The 17,613-nt window shown below is 38.8% G+C and overlaps 1 protein-coding gene across 3 annotated transcripts in view; it reads left to right on the top strand.

Annotated features, from left to right (window-relative positions):
- Nucleotides 1-1,658: 1,658 nt before the first annotated feature.
- Nucleotides 1,659-17,613, top strand: part of SLC24A2 (solute carrier family 24 member 2) — a 127,203-nt gene continuing 111,248 nt past the window's right edge. For all 3 annotated transcript variants that reach the window (XM_076362351.1, XM_076362352.1, XM_076362350.1), the window contains exons 1-2: nt 1,659-1,721; nt 3,694-4,771. In XM_076362351.1, the coding sequence (XP_076218466.1) occupies nt 3,836-4,771 (936 nt within the window). In that variant the 5' untranslated portion in view covers nt 1,659-1,721; nt 3,694-3,835. The remainder of the gene's footprint in view (nt 1,722-3,693; nt 4,772-17,613) is intronic.

Here is a 17,613-nt window from a genome sequence, read left to right as displayed (position 1 = left end):
TGGATAATCAACAGGCACCGTCTATCAGCTGTCAGTCACTAATGAGAACCTCCCAACATGTAATGTGAAATAAATGCAAACCACCTGTGCAAACTCTGGCTTTGAAGGGCACTTTGTACGTGTGAGTCAGCCATGGCTCTCACTGGAAATTGTTGAAATTTTGGAAATATCTTCTGAACCTTTTGCATCTCTTGCATGTTCACATAGTCTCTAAGATGCCTATTGTGTTTTGGTGTATCTGGTTTTGCCATCTCATAACTCTTTAGAAGAACTTACGGGTTTCCAATCAATGGCAAGGCAACCCAAACAGCCCAGGTGCTGCAAACTGCCAGTGTGGAGACACAAATAGACTATGGGCCCCAGGCCTGCCCAGACAATCCTTATTTTTCATGTGATATCCTAATAATAACTTTGAAGATACTTACAATGTCTATGTTTTATCACTTAATAAAAACCCTTACATTTTTGTGTTCTTCATGAAGCACCGAGTAACAGTTATTTTCTGTTTGCCATGTGATGAAATCAGAGTTCAAAATAAAGAAGATAGAAGTTGTAAAAATCAAAGTTATTCTTTAGCCCAAAGAGACCAAAGAGTTCACCATTTACAATAAACTTTTTCAGAATGTGAAAAGGATATCACTGAAAGCAGGGTAGCGCTAGTGAGCTGTTTACTGAACTCTTCCCACATCTCAACCGCTGTCCCATCCAACCTGTCTGAATCTCCCTGCTCTTGCCTCAGCATTTTTCAAGGATTTCTGCATGGAGGTCTTTCCCAGCTGCCCTGACCCAATAAGGGTCTTCCCGGGGTGTTGGTCTGCCTACACCAGATTACTTCAGTTTATCCATGGATTGCCATGTGGGTTTTTCTAACAATGGCATAGAGTAGGAGTGCAAGTGGTATTTCAAATGAGCAGCACCTGTATGCTCTAGTGGATCTACAGCATGTAGTATCAGGAATTAGCTATGATAGAGCTGCATTGTAACAGTTCGATTGTATTTGAATCTTGAAGCAATTACTTAGCAAAGCACAATTTATTGGGGAAATACAGATGTTTAAAGATGGAGACCAAAATAGAAAGGGACAGTTCTGGCTACAAACTTGCCCTGTTTTCTAGGCTGTTCAGTGCATCTTTATTGTTTCCTGTGACAACTTTGAAATGTAGTTTGGAGAAATTTCTGTTCATGAGTAGATTAATGATGATTAATAACTCTATAGTGCACGTCCCCTTCCTTAAAATCAAAACCAAAACGCAACGTCCTTTTCTTTCATTTCCCGATTTCCCTTCGGAAAAAGTTTGGAATAAAGGATATTTTGATCAGAAGATCTCTCCTTTTTAAAATTGCCCCACTCCTCCAGGCTCATTATCTTTTCTAGACGCGCGGAATTTTACCGAAATTAATCTGCACCAGCTAACCCAAGATAAAGGGGAAAAGAAAAAAAAAAATCCTCGCCACCCTTGTTTTGCCACCAACCAAACTACCTGTGCGAGCGCGGAGGGAGGGGGATGCCGCCGTGCGCAGTGACACCCCCGGCGGCCCCGGGCGGGGGCGGGCCGCCGCCTGCCCCGCCTGCGCGGGGCGGTGCGGGGCGGATCCTGCGGCCGCCGCCCGCCGCCCGCCGCAGACGGCGCGGCGAGGGGCCGTGGCGGTGGCCGCCCATGCCCGTTCCCGTGCCCCTGCCGAGCGCCCGCGGGCCGGCGCGCAGCGCAGCGCTGCGCCGGGTGAGCGTCGCCGGTTTGCGCGGGCGGGGGTTGGGCTGCGGCGGTGCGGGGTCTCTCCTCCCCAAACGCCCGCCCCCATGGGTGGTACCCGGCTGCTGAGGGGCGCCCTGCGCCCCGAGCCAGCCGGTCAGTGCCTCCGCGGCTTTCCGCGGTTGGCGCTGGGGGACTTTCCGGGGCTGGGCCCGCTCCCCTTTCGGAGAGGAAAAAAGTTTGTGCGGAGGGGTGCGGAGCAGAGCGGTGCGAACTTGGGCTGAGTTAGGCGAGGCTCTGCGGCATCTCCGCGGGGGGACGGGGAAGATGGGGCTGCGCTGCGCGGGGCGGCGGGGTGCTGGGGGGCTTGCGCTCCGCCGGAGGATGGGGTCCGCGGCGGGCGGGCGGGCGGGCGGGCAGGGGAGGCGGTGTCGGGAGCGGTCTGGCTGGGCGCTGCTGTGCGAGTTTCAGGGCAGAGGACGGACGGCCCGGGCGCTTTTCCTATTTCCCATTCGCGTGATTTATAAGGGTGTGGGGTGATCGGCCCATCCGCCGTAAATTGCGCGCAGCAGCGGTAGCGCTGTTCCGATATCTTTCCTCCTTAATGCTTTTATGGCAGTCCGGTGAGCGGTAACTCTAAGGTGGAGAATAAAATATCTCCGCTGTGGTGCTGTGTCTTGCAGATGGAGTATGTCTCTATGACATCTGCTTAGTATGGAAGCTGTTCGTAAAAATCAGGAGAAACTGCACGTGACTTAGTAACTTTTATGTAAATAACTGCATGTAATAGTTGTAATTCTGTATTTTGAGAATACAAAATCAGTATTGTACTGACTGATAGATTGGTCAGTATTCAGCTATTACTATATATCACTTGAATAAGTGGTGTAACAGTATTTTTTGACTGTAATAGTAAGGACTAATAATTTTATTTAGAAACTTTTATATTTTGTGTCATGTAAAATGCAACTTACTATGCATAATGTATGCGTAACTAATTTCTACATTACATATATTCTTCAAATTCAGTAATCAAAGCACCTGTTATTATATAGTGGTTTTTTTCCTCTTTTAAAAGTGCTGTGATCTAATATGCTCGGCTCTGGCATACATGAATAGTCCTTCTCACATAGTTTAATTTCTCACCGTTTCATTTGTTTCAGGATCAACTCTTCTGTAAATTTAAACTATTTTCTTAAGGATCTGTAAGAGGAGCACTTTTAAAAGATACTTGCTACATAGGTATTCTTAGTAACTTCCTACATTTCTAGCTGAATGTGTGACATTAAACCAAAACAAAACCAGAGGTGAATGAAAATTTTGTTGTAGCTAGTCCAAGCTAGTGTCGTAGGTTTGATCAGAAGCAAGCGGAGTTCTCTGTGTAAACTTGAGTTGATTTTGCAGAGGAATTAAAGAAACTTTGGATGTGTTAAATCTTCATTTCGATCCTGTTCCAATGGCATAGTGTTTTACCTACATATCAATGACGGTTGCTCTATGCATGCGTAACATTTCAATTAATACCGCCTCAGCTGCCTAAAGGTCTGATGAAATGCTTGTTAGCACTTTGATTGCTTTTTCATACATTACTGTCCCTGCATTTGGGATTTGGACGTTACATGATCATGGTGGAAAGTAATTACAGAAGGTAATAATCTTTGGTGTATCCATTAAAATAGTAGTTTCCTCATTTTTACACAACATTTGGGGACAGTTTTTACCTTCCACTAGGATTTTTTGTCAGCAAAAAATGAGAGCAGTGGCTCAGAGGCATATGAGAGGCATAAAATGATCTGAGTATTGATAGACTGTTACCCGCAGGGTTACTGCTGAAACAAACATATGGTTTCTGTGTCTGATGGGATGTGGCAGGGTTTTATGTTACAGTTGGTAATATTCTGCTTTAAATTCTAAATTTAACCCAGTCTGTAAAATGCTTTTTAAAAGCTTCTAATCACATGCTGTTTCACTAATATTAATAATACCTATTTGTCCTTTCAAGACGAATGAAGAAAATACTTCCTATGAAGAGTAAAAGTACTTGATTCTGGGAAAACTCTTAAAGGACTTCTAACTTCAAAGCTGGAGAAAAGTCTGAAGGAACAATCCATCTGACTCCCTCAGCATCTCACACAGAACACAAAATGGCTCTTCAGAAAAAGACTGTTGCTGGTGTCTTGGAAGAGTGGTGTTTGGAGGAACTGCTGTTTGGTTACAGACGGCATCAGAATGTTAGGAAAAAACTGAGACTGATAAGAATTATAGGGCTTCTTGTCAGTGTAGTGGCCATTAGTACTTTCTCTCTTTCAGTTAGTGCCTTTTTCAAGATGGAACCACATAGCATGGTGTTGGCCAGCAGCCTAGATAGCCAAAAGCTGGTGCGTGGGTACCAAAGAACTCTGTTGGATTTCACGGAACAGAATGAAAACGGCACTCCAGACCCACATGCTTCTATGAAATACAAAGCTGACCATGATAATGCAACAGATGATCATGCCAAGGGAGAGTACCCCAAGGACCTTTTCTCTCTTGAGGAGAGAAGAAAGGGAGCAGTGATGCTCCATGTAATCGGAATGATTTACATGTTTATAGCCTTAGCCATAGTCTGCGATGAGTTCTTTGTTCCTTCCTTGACTGTCATCACTGAAAAGCTGAGCATATCTGATGATGTGGCAGGGGCAACCTTCATGGCTGCTGGTGGGTCAGCCCCAGAACTCTTCACTTCTTTAATAGGAGTGTTTATATCCCACAGCAATGTCGGCATTGGTACAATAGTGGGATCTGCTGTGTTCAATATCCTGTTCGTTATTGGAATGTGTGCTTTATTTTCTAGAGAGATCTTGAACCTTACTTGGTGGCCACTCTTTCGAGATGTATCCTTTTACATCGTTGACTTGATCTTGCTAATCATCTTTTTTCTGGATAACTTGATCATGTGGTGGGAAAGCTTAATGCTCCTGACAGCATATTTTTGCTACGTGACTTTCATGAAGTTCAATGTTCAAGTAGAAGAATGGGTGAAGAAATTTTTAAACAGGAACAAGGTTGAGAAGGTAACAACAGCAGACCCTGAAGGAAAGGTTGGTCAATTTTTAATTAGCATATATATAACAATGTCCTTGTAAGTGCTGAGCCCTTCTATATCATAAGGATCCTAATATAGTACAGTAAGCAATATAAAAAAGTTCCATGTTTTGCTAAAAGGTCTTTTTGTTTAATCAGTCCAATAGGATTGGAAATATAAAACATGAGGTAGCCTTCTAGTAAATCGATAGCTTTTAACTCCAGAATGATCCTAATCACACAGAAAGCAAGAAAAAATGCCAGCAAAAAGACATAAACCTTTACTCAGCATTTTGGCACATTGATGACGTCTGAGATACAGCTACTATTTTTTCCCTAAGCTTTTGGATTAAGCAGTGACAATATCTGGGGAGGATCTTGTGACAAAATTTGGTGTTTTAAAGACTTTTAATGCACTTCCTTCCTCAAAAAACCAAATCACTCAGAACAGTATACAAAGGTATTTTTATACATGTTTTTCATCTACTGATGCTGATATACAGTATTAACGTCCAGTTGTAGTTAGTGGCAATTACATGAAAAAAGTCTCTGGAAAAACAGTGACCACAATGGCAAAAGGCAGAGGTCCTCTGTTTAAGCAGGATGGTTTCCCATTCACGGTATTAGTTTGCTTAGTTGCAAATTTTGGCCTAATACCTGGCCATAAGTACAGAAGGGAATTTATGCACAGAGGGCTCGGTGGGTCTTCAGCAATTATTATCATCTTTTAAACAGCTCTCTTCTTAAAGCAGTCTATATTTAAGGGAGTTAGGAAGCTGAACCCATAAATACTTATGTATGTAGCAGTATGTTAATTGGATGATTAATACTGAAATCGAAATGTCTGGTTTTATGACAACAGGGTTATTCATCAGATAAGGTTTTATTATCCAATAATTATTCAGAGTATCAGGGAACTGTTCACTGTTTTGTATCTTTCATTTAATAGCCCTGTATGAGTGGTTCAGAAGAGACACAGTCCACTGATATAAGTGTACAGGCTTATAAACAGGAAGATAGAGAGACGGGCTACCTGCGTGTGACTCTCGGAAAACTGATGATTCTGCCTATATGCCTAACTTTGAAGAGGGAGACGGATATTTTTAGCAGTATGGACAGGTGCTTTCAGTTCTAGGACAAGCCACAAAAAAGTCTGCCAAAAATAAAACCAGAAAATTCTCAATTTTTTTATTTTCTAACCAAGTTTAACACCTATACACTTACTTGTAATTTTATATTTTCCTTTTTGGTCTGTTCCTTTTCCAAAATCAGCATGTTCATCTTCATCTTTCTCAAAATGCATAATTGGGATTTTATAAGTAAATGAAAAGAAGTGTCAACACCAACAAAGTATTTGTCCTAATGAATGAAGGGCTTCTTTAACTACATTAGTTGGTTTCTAAATTATGTAATATTTCACACTGCATTGTAAGGACTTTGACAGTTTGTGCTAAAAGTGTGTAATGATAGGAAGAGTCTATGGTATATGAAGCAACCGTTTAATGCATCTTCATCTGTCCATAAACTGGATTTGAAGGAGATGTGAATCTATACCTAGTCTTAAACAATAGTCAATATGAAAAGCAACCGCCGTGGGTTGTCTAGGCTATAGGGTGGGGTAGAGTAGCTATATAGCATGATAAGTGCTCAATTATTTTCAACTAGATAGAAGAATAAATCATTTGTGAGCCATATTGAACATAATAAATTTTTAAAGTACTCTCAATGGACTTTATTTTTAAAAGATACCTTTAGAAGCACTCATTTATTGTTTGATATATTAATTACTTTTTCTGAGAGTTTATTGATATTATAGGTGCACAGAATTCAGATAGGGATGAAAAAAATTAGAAAACTGGCTACTTTTCCTAAAAACACAAGCTTTGCATCATATGTTTCATGACGATATGTTTCATGAATTAACTTGAAGTTAATTAAAATTATAAAATAATCTATTCGTAAATCATTGAGGGGTAGAGGGGGATGAAAGAGATGCTCTAATTTTGTTGCAATTTAGCTAATACATATTTTCTGCTTCCTGAGGAAAATAGCTTCTGAAGGTATCAGACCATGTATTTCTTCTATGAGCCATGCTGTAAAGACAGATTTTTGAATGTTCAGATAACACCTTGAAATTATAACTCATTATGAATTATTTTACTATTCAGTTGAACAGCATTTAGCAGGATGAATGAACTGATTTTCTGATAGCAAAGATGTCACAGATTACATTATTTGGAAAGAATCTCACTGAAGTTATGTGTTCATTTATTTACTGTTATTAGATAATTGTTTTTAGTGTTTTTTAAATGGGAAAAAAAAAAAGAAAAACTATGACATGTAGTCCCAAGCCTGATAGAAATGCCTAGGATTTTCAGCTTGAAAGTATATTGCCTGAAGCAAAGGATAGAATGTTTTTGTAGTCTGAAATCTGATGCCTAGTAGTGAATGCAATGCACATGGGTGCTTATTTCCTAACCAGTGGGGATTGTAAGTATTGCAGAAGTGATAGTCGTGGCTTTTGGTGGCAAAGGATGCTTCATTTCTACAGTGTTAGCTGTTAGCCTAGATTGCTTCCAGTCATCAAGAGTGTGCTATGTCAATGCAAAATAAAACTGTATATAATCATATTGGTATATCAAATGCAGAGTTTGTGATCTCAGTTGTTTCTAATGGAAACTTTTTCACTCTTGTTTTCCCCATTAGGACAGAGAATTGCTAGGCAGCTCTCTGGAATCGGTGGGTTAGAGTGTCTTAAAAGAACTTTATTTCAAGAGTGTGTAGAAAATTCTTTTCTGTCCTCTAACCAATACTCCTTCTGCACAGATATTGTTGATTCTGCTGTGGCCAAACGGGCAAGTGTTCTGCTGAAAAAAACATGCCTGCCATATTTATCTTTAAGACTTTGTGTTGTAATCTGAAAGCAGCTCAACAAAGTTGAGAGGTCTAAATAAGGCATCATAAAGCTGGATAGTTGAAGGGTTAGGTGGCTTATTAGCAAACAAGTATCAAAGAGTAAAAATCTGATCAGATGAAAAACCTCTTGAGATACTAAAATGTATTTTAATGTTAATTTCAGTACTTTTATTATCAGTCATCTTGAAAGGCTGAAGAGAGTTTTATATTCTCAAGGACAGTATTTCCCATGAGAAAAAGGTCTTAGATACAAAATTATTTTTCTGCTTAGCTGTCATTTGCTCTAGATGTATTCATTGGGTTGCTGGAATTCATACGTATCTCTAGATGTCTTTTAGATTCCTTTCTCTCTTCCCCATTTTTAAGAATTAAAGCACTTTTTTGTACTAGAAAACTGTGAATATTTGAACTTAACTACTTTTTCTGATCTTATTTTCTTTAGTGTGTCAGTTATTTGCACAAAGGTGAAGGCAGACAGAGTACTTGGTAGGAATTTCATTGTGCTCACTATTTTCCTTCACAAGCTTTCAAACAAATACAGTCTGGGTTCTTAAAGGCTAGAGGTTGAGAAAATCTGGTAACTTGAATTTTGGCAACAATTTGGTGACACTGATGAGAACAGACAGTTCATGAGGTGCATTGGCAAGATCCTGTTTGAACTGTGGATAGTCTCGTGCCCCGTCTCACCCTCAAGGAAGCCTGATGGCAGTCTGATGCTGATGAACTCCAGAGATCACTGTGACAAGGATGGAAAAAAGGAGGAAAGATGAAACCAAGCAAGACAGCATGAAAAGACAGAATAAAAACCAGATGGCTAAGTTCTACAATGTAGGATGTCATATGGCATATGCAGACCAAGATGGGTTCCTGACAAGTGACACCGAGCCCTGTGGGCTGCCCTGAATGGCCCTTACAGTAGGTGGTGTGATCCCACCACCAGATACCTCCAAAAGTCCCTTGCAGCCTAACATTCTGTGGCATGATTTTTAGGTTTTATGTAGTTATCCTGCAAAGAATAGGTGATTTTTTTAGGACTGGGGAGGAAACTTTGATATTAATTCTACATCTTCCTCAGCTGAGTGAAGATGTTTAAAAACAGAAGCTTGAAATTGAGTGTAATGGACAGGAAGAGGAAAACGGAAAAAGCTGATGTACAAAGTTCTTAAAAATAAGACTTTTTGACCTTCTGCTAAGGTTTCAGTCTTTTCTTCATAGTCTGTACTGGTGAAGGCATGTTGAATATATTAGATCATGGTAAAACATAGTGTGAAATTACATTTCAGTTTTTAAGTACTTTTTTTTCTTTAATGTAGCATGGAGATCATTGCAGAAGTACTTGAATCTGATTGCTCAGTAAATAACTCAAAACAGTTCTGTTTGGCAACTAGGAGAACAGAATGTGGGTGGCACAGGGATATTGTGCGATGACATCTGTTTCACTGACAGTACCATTTTAGATAAATAGCTTATGGTATATACAAGACATTTACAGTTTTTCTACATATACAGAGAACTGCATTTGGAAAATGAGCTATTTTTACCAACAAGACATAGTTTGACATTATTTTATTGCCAATTTTGTTGTCTTAAGAAACTTGAATAGCTTGTGTGTAGTATTTTAAGATCTATACTGATCTCAAGTGTTGCCATATTGTATTTAATAGCAGTATTTGCATTCTAAAGGAAAGGTTGTTAACAGTATTTTTAGGTACTTCTCTGCTTGGTGGCTGTATTAACACTGCACATGCCCAGTCACTGTTACAATGGATGATCTAATATGTGTTTGTTTAAGGAAGAACACAAATTACCTGCACGGGTACAGGAAAAACTGGAATCTGCAGAAGGTCTGAGTTTGTAGTTGGTTTGAACTCCTGAACAGTTCTTTTTCAGGGCTTCTTAATGTTGAATCCACAGACCCAGCAACTGTAACTCTACCTATAGAATAGCCTTTCTTCTCTCACCACCACCAAAAGATATTTTAAAGCGATGTTTCATAGTTCATTGGGAGATTGGAGTCTTGTTCTACAGACATTTCATAGTTCGTCTACTTGTGCAAGCATGTGTGTGAATATAGAGCTACAAGTATCTGGATCTTGAATGCCAACGTATACAAGATGATTGCATTGTTTTAAGTACGTTTGGAACATAAGCATCATCACTGTCCTTGTACTATGTTTTGTTTTGATAAAAGCCTGTTTTTGTGTTATGTTTTATCTGCTTTTATTATCTCAAAACCTCTCAAGTTACTTCTGTGTTAACTTAATGTTACTCAGGTAGCAGTAACTGTTAGTTAATTTGCCTTGAGTATTTAGCATTGTTGATTCAATTTAGGGCTATTACTGACATACCCAAAGGCTGATACTTTATATATGCAACCATTAGTACAGTGAAATGGATACTATTCTCAGTTTATTTTAGCGCCTCTCAGTAATTTATTGACTACAAAGCAATGATTAGAGTCGTTTTCACCACTGGACTCTCTTGGTTTTGTATGCATGTACCCTGGTTATGAGCAGAAAGTGACAGCATGGAAATGCAGTATAGATTGAATGCTCTTAAATCATGGTCATCCACTAAGATTCATTAGGCAACGCTTGCTAATTGTGCTGGGAAAAGGAAGGCTAAAACTGTGCCACCTTTAATTAACAGCAAGAGGACAACATATCCCTCAATATATTTAAAAATAAGAAGCATATGTAATTAAAAAGAAGTCAGATGATACTTTTTAGAGGCTGCACAAAACCAGCTGTGTTGGCAAATGTTCACCATGCTCTATTTCAGAAGAACTCCAGACACGCTGTTGTGCTAGAAGCTGTACAAAAAGAGGAATATGGAGTCCTAAAGTCTGGAGACTTTATAAATGTTTTTCCCTCTGTCATCTCAGTCTTGGGTGCTTTGGTCTGGATCCTCAACAGGATGTGGGAGCTACAGGACACTGTAGGTGGAATTTCAATCCCCAAATCAGTATTACCAGACCTCAAAATATCTGCCTGCTTGCAGGTACTTAAACTCTGAAGGAGCTTCACTTTTAAACAGAGAAGATCTTCAGATGCCATAGTTTTGCTTCCAGGCTTTCTCAGAAATGCCAGACACAGGTGGAGCAGCATGGTACTGCTTTTCCATCTAACCCACTTTCCTCTACTTTTTTTCCCAAGCTTGTTCTCCAGATTTACCTCCCAGATTAATATTTAACAAAATCCAGTGGCTTTTACAAGCTCTTCAGATTCTGGTGGTGAGAGTGCTCAACTTTTATGCAATTATATACAGATCTCTCACATTCACTGCTCACTTTATGTGGTGCCCCACTCATCATATAAAAGCTTTGGATGGCAAGGCACAGCTGACTCCCCTACTTTTTCTGGCCTTGTTTTAAAAGGCAATAGTGAGCCATCCACACCATGTTTTTAAAGGGCAGGTGTAGGTACCTGTCTCACCTAAAGTGTCAGATGTGGGTGGTGGAAGGTGCCCTAGGGCAGTGCTTGTTGCAGTGTTGAGGATGCCACAGTACAGTGATGTTTTGGGCACTGCTGACTTTAGGGTGGCCTTGGCCTCTCTGAGTGGTGACACCCCCTCAGCAACCAGCACTACACCGCCAGGGCCACATGCCAAAAAATTAGGTTTGATGAAGTGCTTCTGCCCTGTTAATGATCTGGGGTTTTGTTGGTTTTATTAGCAGGACTCAGTTTTCCACTGCCAACTGTAGAGGTTAGAAAACAGCCCCTTTTGTGTCCTTTCTCCTGAAATTGTTTCCAAGAATTCAGGCATTTTGTTTTTTTAACTGTAGAGTAAGATTATAAATAATTTGCATTTTTTACTGCATAATGGAGAGTACGTTCATACTGAAGAAAGTCCCATAACAAAAGCGATGTAGAAGTGGAAAAGTGTAATGGTCAGGACAGTTCTTAAAAATAAGGTATGTGCCCATGTTTGTCTGGTGTTTGTTGAAAGCCAGGCTTTTTAACCATGGAAGTTAGAGATTACCTGTGCAGAAAGCTTTTGAAAGGACTAAACCTAAAGTGGACGGTCTGGGTTCCTATTCTCTGTTGCTTGTGGTTGGACATTTATATATTTTATAAAGATGGTGTAAGGCAACGTGGGATTTGGACATTTATTAACCTTTTACCCCTTAGGTACAGACAACAAACATACAAAACCAGTGAGTGCTTTCTGGTAAACAGCAATCAATACAGTACCAGTATGTAAAAATTAAAATAGCTTCCCTTGGTCCTTTCAAACAAAATTCAAAATCTCATTTTAGTCAGCAAAGCAAAGAAATACGGAGACAAAGGAAGTCTGAAAGTTTACACTTCAAAAGATCTATGTGGGATGAATGAGTATTGAAAGTGTTTTATACATGAGGTATAGAACAGATGGGAAGAGGTATTAGAGATAAGTAAACAGCTGTAATACCTATAACAATTTATTAAGACATCTCTTATCTACTTAGCAACCTTTTTTTTTGCTATTTATAAAGTAAACTTTAATATAAAGAATAAGATTTCTTAATTTCTCCCCAGTCATCTACAATGTTTTGCCTAACCTGCAAACTATGATTAGTGTGGTGTTACTAATTCTGTAGAATAAAGAATGGTGTTTCCTTCACCTTAACCTGGATTAGCCATATTCCATTGTATTTCAGCCAGCTCTTATTTAAATATCACTTTTTATTATTCAACTTAATGGCTGGTTCCATTAATCTGTGCAGCAGTAAGTGTGCTATTGGCACAAACTAGAGATTCAAATTCTTTCTTGGTACCGGCAGCTTTTTTAGAACCTAAAATGACAAGATAGAGCAAAATCAGATAATTGTAATGAATTTATTATGCACATATCAGTTATTATGCATCATAAGGTGAGATACAGGTAGTTTAGAAAAATAAAGGTGATTGGTTTTGTGATTTTAATCCAAACCCCTTCATTAAGTATTTCTCTTGAAAATCACTATCTTCCTTTGTCAGAACAAACCAAATACCTTAGTAATACTTAGCTGTGCATTTAAAAATCCTGGAAATTTGGGCTGTCAATGAGAACTCCTTCCTTATAGAATGCTCTTGACTCCGTGTTGTTTGGTTTTAACACAGACACAAATGTTTAACTGTTAATTAATTTTCATACCAAAGTACCAAGATGATAATCTTGTCTCCATCACACTAGGTGCTTAGACAACTGTATGAAATCACAGTTCTTCCCCTCAGTAGCTCATGGTGGAAAAAGATAAATGCCATTCAGAGTACCTGGTAAGAAAATATGATTCATCATGTATATAACTTTATGTACATTGATATATGCTTACCCTTCTATATAGTTAGCATACCATCAATCTTTTCCTCATCATCTGAGCTGTCACTGAGTTGCTGGTTATTTATTACACACAGATGTCCAGGAGGTAATGTAAAGAAATAGTTTATTTCTCTATACGATCTAGCGATAGATCTTTGCAAGCATCAGTCAATGATGCATCTGGTAGAAGGCAGCATCTTTTGTGTGATAGGACCTAAGTCAAAATAGTAGTGTTGATGCTCTGTTTTGCTTTTTGGGAAAACGGGCAGATCAGATGGTTTGGGTTTAGTTTGGTTTTGTTGTAAATCTTTGTGTGTGAAATTCTTGCAATTGTATTGTTAAGTGCAGGTCACTGTTGCAGGCAAACTGAAAATCCTAAGTTAGAGCAGCCTTAGGGCATACTTTTGGCAAACCAATTACATCTGACAGAAAATAGATTGTAGTACATTACCACATATTTCATTATTTTGCAGGCAATACCTGTAACTTTGAGGAAATACAGTTGCTATTTGCTGTCATTGGTGGTTTGTTGGCTTACATGTGTTCCTATCTGAAAAGAGGAAATGAAAAAAATGCAGTCTTAGAAAAACAGCCATTGCCTTGCTGGCAGTAGAGGTGAGCCTCGTGGCTTGGGAGGTCAATGAGAGTTTTAAGTGTTGATCATGTACTTGTTTCTACAGCAGGTGGAGAGTTCAGAGCTCACGTTGCCTCCAAAGCAGCTTTATCTAGCGGTATAACTACTGCTCTGCCTTAGTCAACAGTGGCTCACTTTGGGTAATTTAACTGTTCCTGTCAGATACAATTTTGTCAGGGCAGTTCAAATAATAGTTACTGCCCAGTTACTGTGTTTTGCGCTATTCCATTACTATTCCACTGTCCTCTGTATCATTGAAGTTGTATTAATTTACATGAATAGCCATAAATAGCAATGATCTTGGATGACTTCTTTTAAGGTGAGTGTGTGAGCATAGGCTTGAAAGTGTGTGTGCAATGATGTTAACACCACTATGAAGTGCTACACTTAAGGGATGAATAGATTGGTGCAAAATAATTTCTTGTTCGATGAAGAATAAAAATAGCAGGGAATTTGTACTGCATACTACACTGACAAATTAATCATAAATTTTCCTCAGGAATTAATCCTGCTTTATCACCTCTTAACTGCTTACTGCTGGGAGTCTAGTCTAAAGTCAGTGGTAATACCAGTGACATTTATTGCATAACCAGCTAGTGTAAACTTTTCACCCTCTCACATTGCTGTAAAACAGCTCTAGTGGATACAGAGCACTAAGGAAAAGGCACATCTGCTGTCACAGCCTGTGTTTGGTGACCTCCAGGGCACCGTCTGAGACCTGTCTAAATATGTAGGCTTTTGCCCAAGGGAGAAGGTTGAAGTTTGCAGGGTTTGTGACGCTAGAGGATGAGCACCTCTTGGGATTAATCAGATGTTAATTTTGTTGTTTAATTTGTGGTGTAAGCTTTTATCAAATTACTAATTAAATCCCTTTTATTGCTACCAGGCACAATCACCACGTTATCATTTAGCTAAAATTTGTAGCAATCATATGTTTGAGTGGAAAAAACTCAGAGTTTGGAACTCCAGAAATTGCTTTGTCCAGTAGTAGCTAGAAGTAGTTCATATTATTAAGTTACTTACGCATTTTTAAAGCAGTCATCTGAAGTAATTTGAAAGCATCATGCTGTCTAGCAGCTATTTTTTGTTTCTGTATAATTCTGTTGCTATTTAAATACTCTTATTTTTCTGCTTTATTCTTAATATTCATTGCATTTATTTGCTACACTTTGTTTTAATTTAGAATGTTTCTGGGTGGAGGCATATCCTGTTTGAAGGCTGCATCTTGGCTGGATTTTTAAATGCTGCAATGATATAAATAATTATAAAATACTCTGCAAAGTTTGGATTAAGAAGTGGTTATTATTTCCTCTCTATATTGAAAACCATGAAAAACTGTTAAGTTCTCCAGTTCAGAACGAGGTATGTATGTATGTATCTTTGAAGCAGGCACAGCAATGCTAGTTTCTCTCCAGAAGTCACAGACAGAATACCTGAGCCTCCTTTCACTCAAAACCAGCAGCAAAATTCCTCTAAAACTTAGTCAGAGAATGATCATGGACTAAAATTTGGAGGAATATTGCTATTGGGTTTTGTGTTCAATTTCTGAGATAAAATCACTACTTGCTGCCACTCAGAATCCTGTTCTACACATTATAATGAAGTGATTTTTATAAATTTCTAATTGTCTCATTCTCAGTCTGTACTGGAAGCGTTTACCAGTTGGGGGGGTGTGTGTGTGTGTATAGGCACACCTATGTATACACATGCACGCATGCACACATAATCATAAGTCTGAAAGGTGCCATGTAAGCCATATGAGATACAGTGCAGATCCATAGGATGGTAATTGGCATGCTTCCTACATCATTTCACCTGTTCTCTGCCTAGTAACCCACTTCCATAAGACTTACTCAAATATTTAAAATTACTGAGCAGCACATTTCTCATAGTTTTTTTTCCAGATTAGCTCTTCAGAAAAATATGTCTGTGTTTTCCCCTTACATTTGGACTCCTTCCAAGGAACAAATCACTCCTGCCTGAGGCTGAGGACATGACGTACTGAGCTATTGACATATTTTATTATACCTTAATATATCATATTAGTAATTCCTGCTATCCTGTGCCTCTACAGGGGTAGAAACAGGAAGTCTGCATCACTGGAGAGGGATGATTTCTCGCTTTCCAGTGAGGTAATCAGGACTTGATTCTATCATGGGAATGGCCCAGGGCGCTAGTCTTCACTACATGACATTTCATGTAGGGAAAAGGCCGTTTCTTATTCAGAGGAAAGGCCAACAGCTGGAATTACAGTAACTAAAATTTGTTACATAAGCAAGAAACTGTGCAGTAAGTTTGGACATTAGTTTAAAGTATTACTTTCTTCACTTAAAGTATCTACCCAGAAAGCATAAGTTGCTTAAGCAAAGGAATAGAAAAGTTGCTAGACCCATTCTCTAATTATTTGCAAATATATTAGTACATACATTTGCGAATATATTAGTAATTATTTGCAAATATAAATTTGAAAATCAGTATTTTAAAATATATTAGTATTGAAATGACTTACTGAATTATTTGGATAGCTTCCTTTGTCCGTTGTTCGCTTGCAAGCAATTTCATAAGGGTATTTAGAATGTAATATATAGTGTGTATATATATTTAGCATCCAAAAAACATGCAACCTCTTCTTTCATATTAAGGGCCATGGAAAATAAATGTTATTTTATAATCTCACACGTGGACATGCATAAAGAAACACAGACTGTCATCTTAAAATAACAGCGATAGGCTCAGTAGCAGACATGGACTAAATTGCAAACTCATGCCTTAGTTTTGGGCTTAAGGGACGAGATGTGGTTCTCTCTTTCATTTAATCTTCTTAGAAACCCGTGGCTTTCAAGCCACAGTGTGCTGTAGGAAGGTTTATTTCTGCTTCCTTGGTTGGATTACTGTGTGCAAGAAAAACAATGATTCGCATATTGATGGCAAAATGGTCTTGAGGCAAGGCAGAATGTGTGGCATCTGAGAGAAAGGTGGTAGATATGGCAGTGGTGAGGCTTGGTGGAAACTGGCAAACAAACCAGATACCATATATGAGGCTCTCATTTAGTGGTATGCTATTTTTGAAGCATCTTGGTAAGCATAACCTTGTTAGCACTGATTTTTGCCAAAGTTTTAAATGTTAGCAGATTTCCTGCTTAAGCATTCTTCCCATCATTAACATTATTGTCCCTCTTCAAAAATATTAGGATAAATAGTAGGGAAAAAAGTGAAATCATACTTGAACAAACCTGTAGATGCAGATTTTTATAATTCCAAGAATTATTTTCTTTTTTTCTTTTGTGAGAGAAAGGACTACACTGAATATAAGGTAGGTTTGAAGTTGATGGCAAGTTTTGCTGTTGATTTTGATGAAAGTGAAATTAAGCCCAAAAGTGAGGACATTGAGAATCATGATCTTGCTGCTTCTCTGGTCTCTCTGTGCCACTGTATAATTCCAAGCCTCTGAGCTGCTCTCCTTCCATATTAAATCACCCCTAGCAAACAAACAAAGCAATTTCTTTTGGACTCAGAGCAAGCAAAACAGGCTTTATCAGCTTTCTGTGCCCTTGGACTTAAACTGGAAAAGAGCACTCAGTGTTTCACAGCGTCATCTGTCCTGTCATGTGGGTAGTTTTTGGATTATTGATAAATCTCAAAGCAATTATTATATGGTAGGCCCATAATAGTCTTTTCTCAGACACCTCATCCCTAGAAACCACTGCTGCCTTCATCATTTTTAAGGATCCATCTCTTTAAGGGGAATACTGGGTACAGGTAAAGTCAGTTAATTATTTTCTGAAACGTAGGAAAAGCTACTGCACTACAATTAGTTAATTTGTAGACATACAGGCGCATTTTTGTTAGTGATACAGTGGAAGAGAACTCTTCTCTGTAAATAACCTGGTCTTCCTATGGAAAAATAGTATGCAAAAATAAAAAGGCAGACTAAATAATTTTCAGATTTAGTTGATCTGCATTCAAAATTGCCAATGAGAAGTTCAAGACTTTGAGAATTGCAGAATCCAACTCTTGGCCCCAGATTCA

This window comes from Aptenodytes patagonicus, chromosome Z, assembly GCF_965638725.1.
Source record: "Aptenodytes patagonicus chromosome Z, bAptPat1.pri.cur, whole genome shotgun sequence".
Classification (NCBI taxonomy): Eukaryota; Metazoa; Chordata; class Aves; order Sphenisciformes; family Spheniscidae; genus Aptenodytes; species Aptenodytes patagonicus.
Note: the sequence above shows the minus strand (reverse complement) of the source record. Positions and strands in the feature narration are given on the sequence as shown.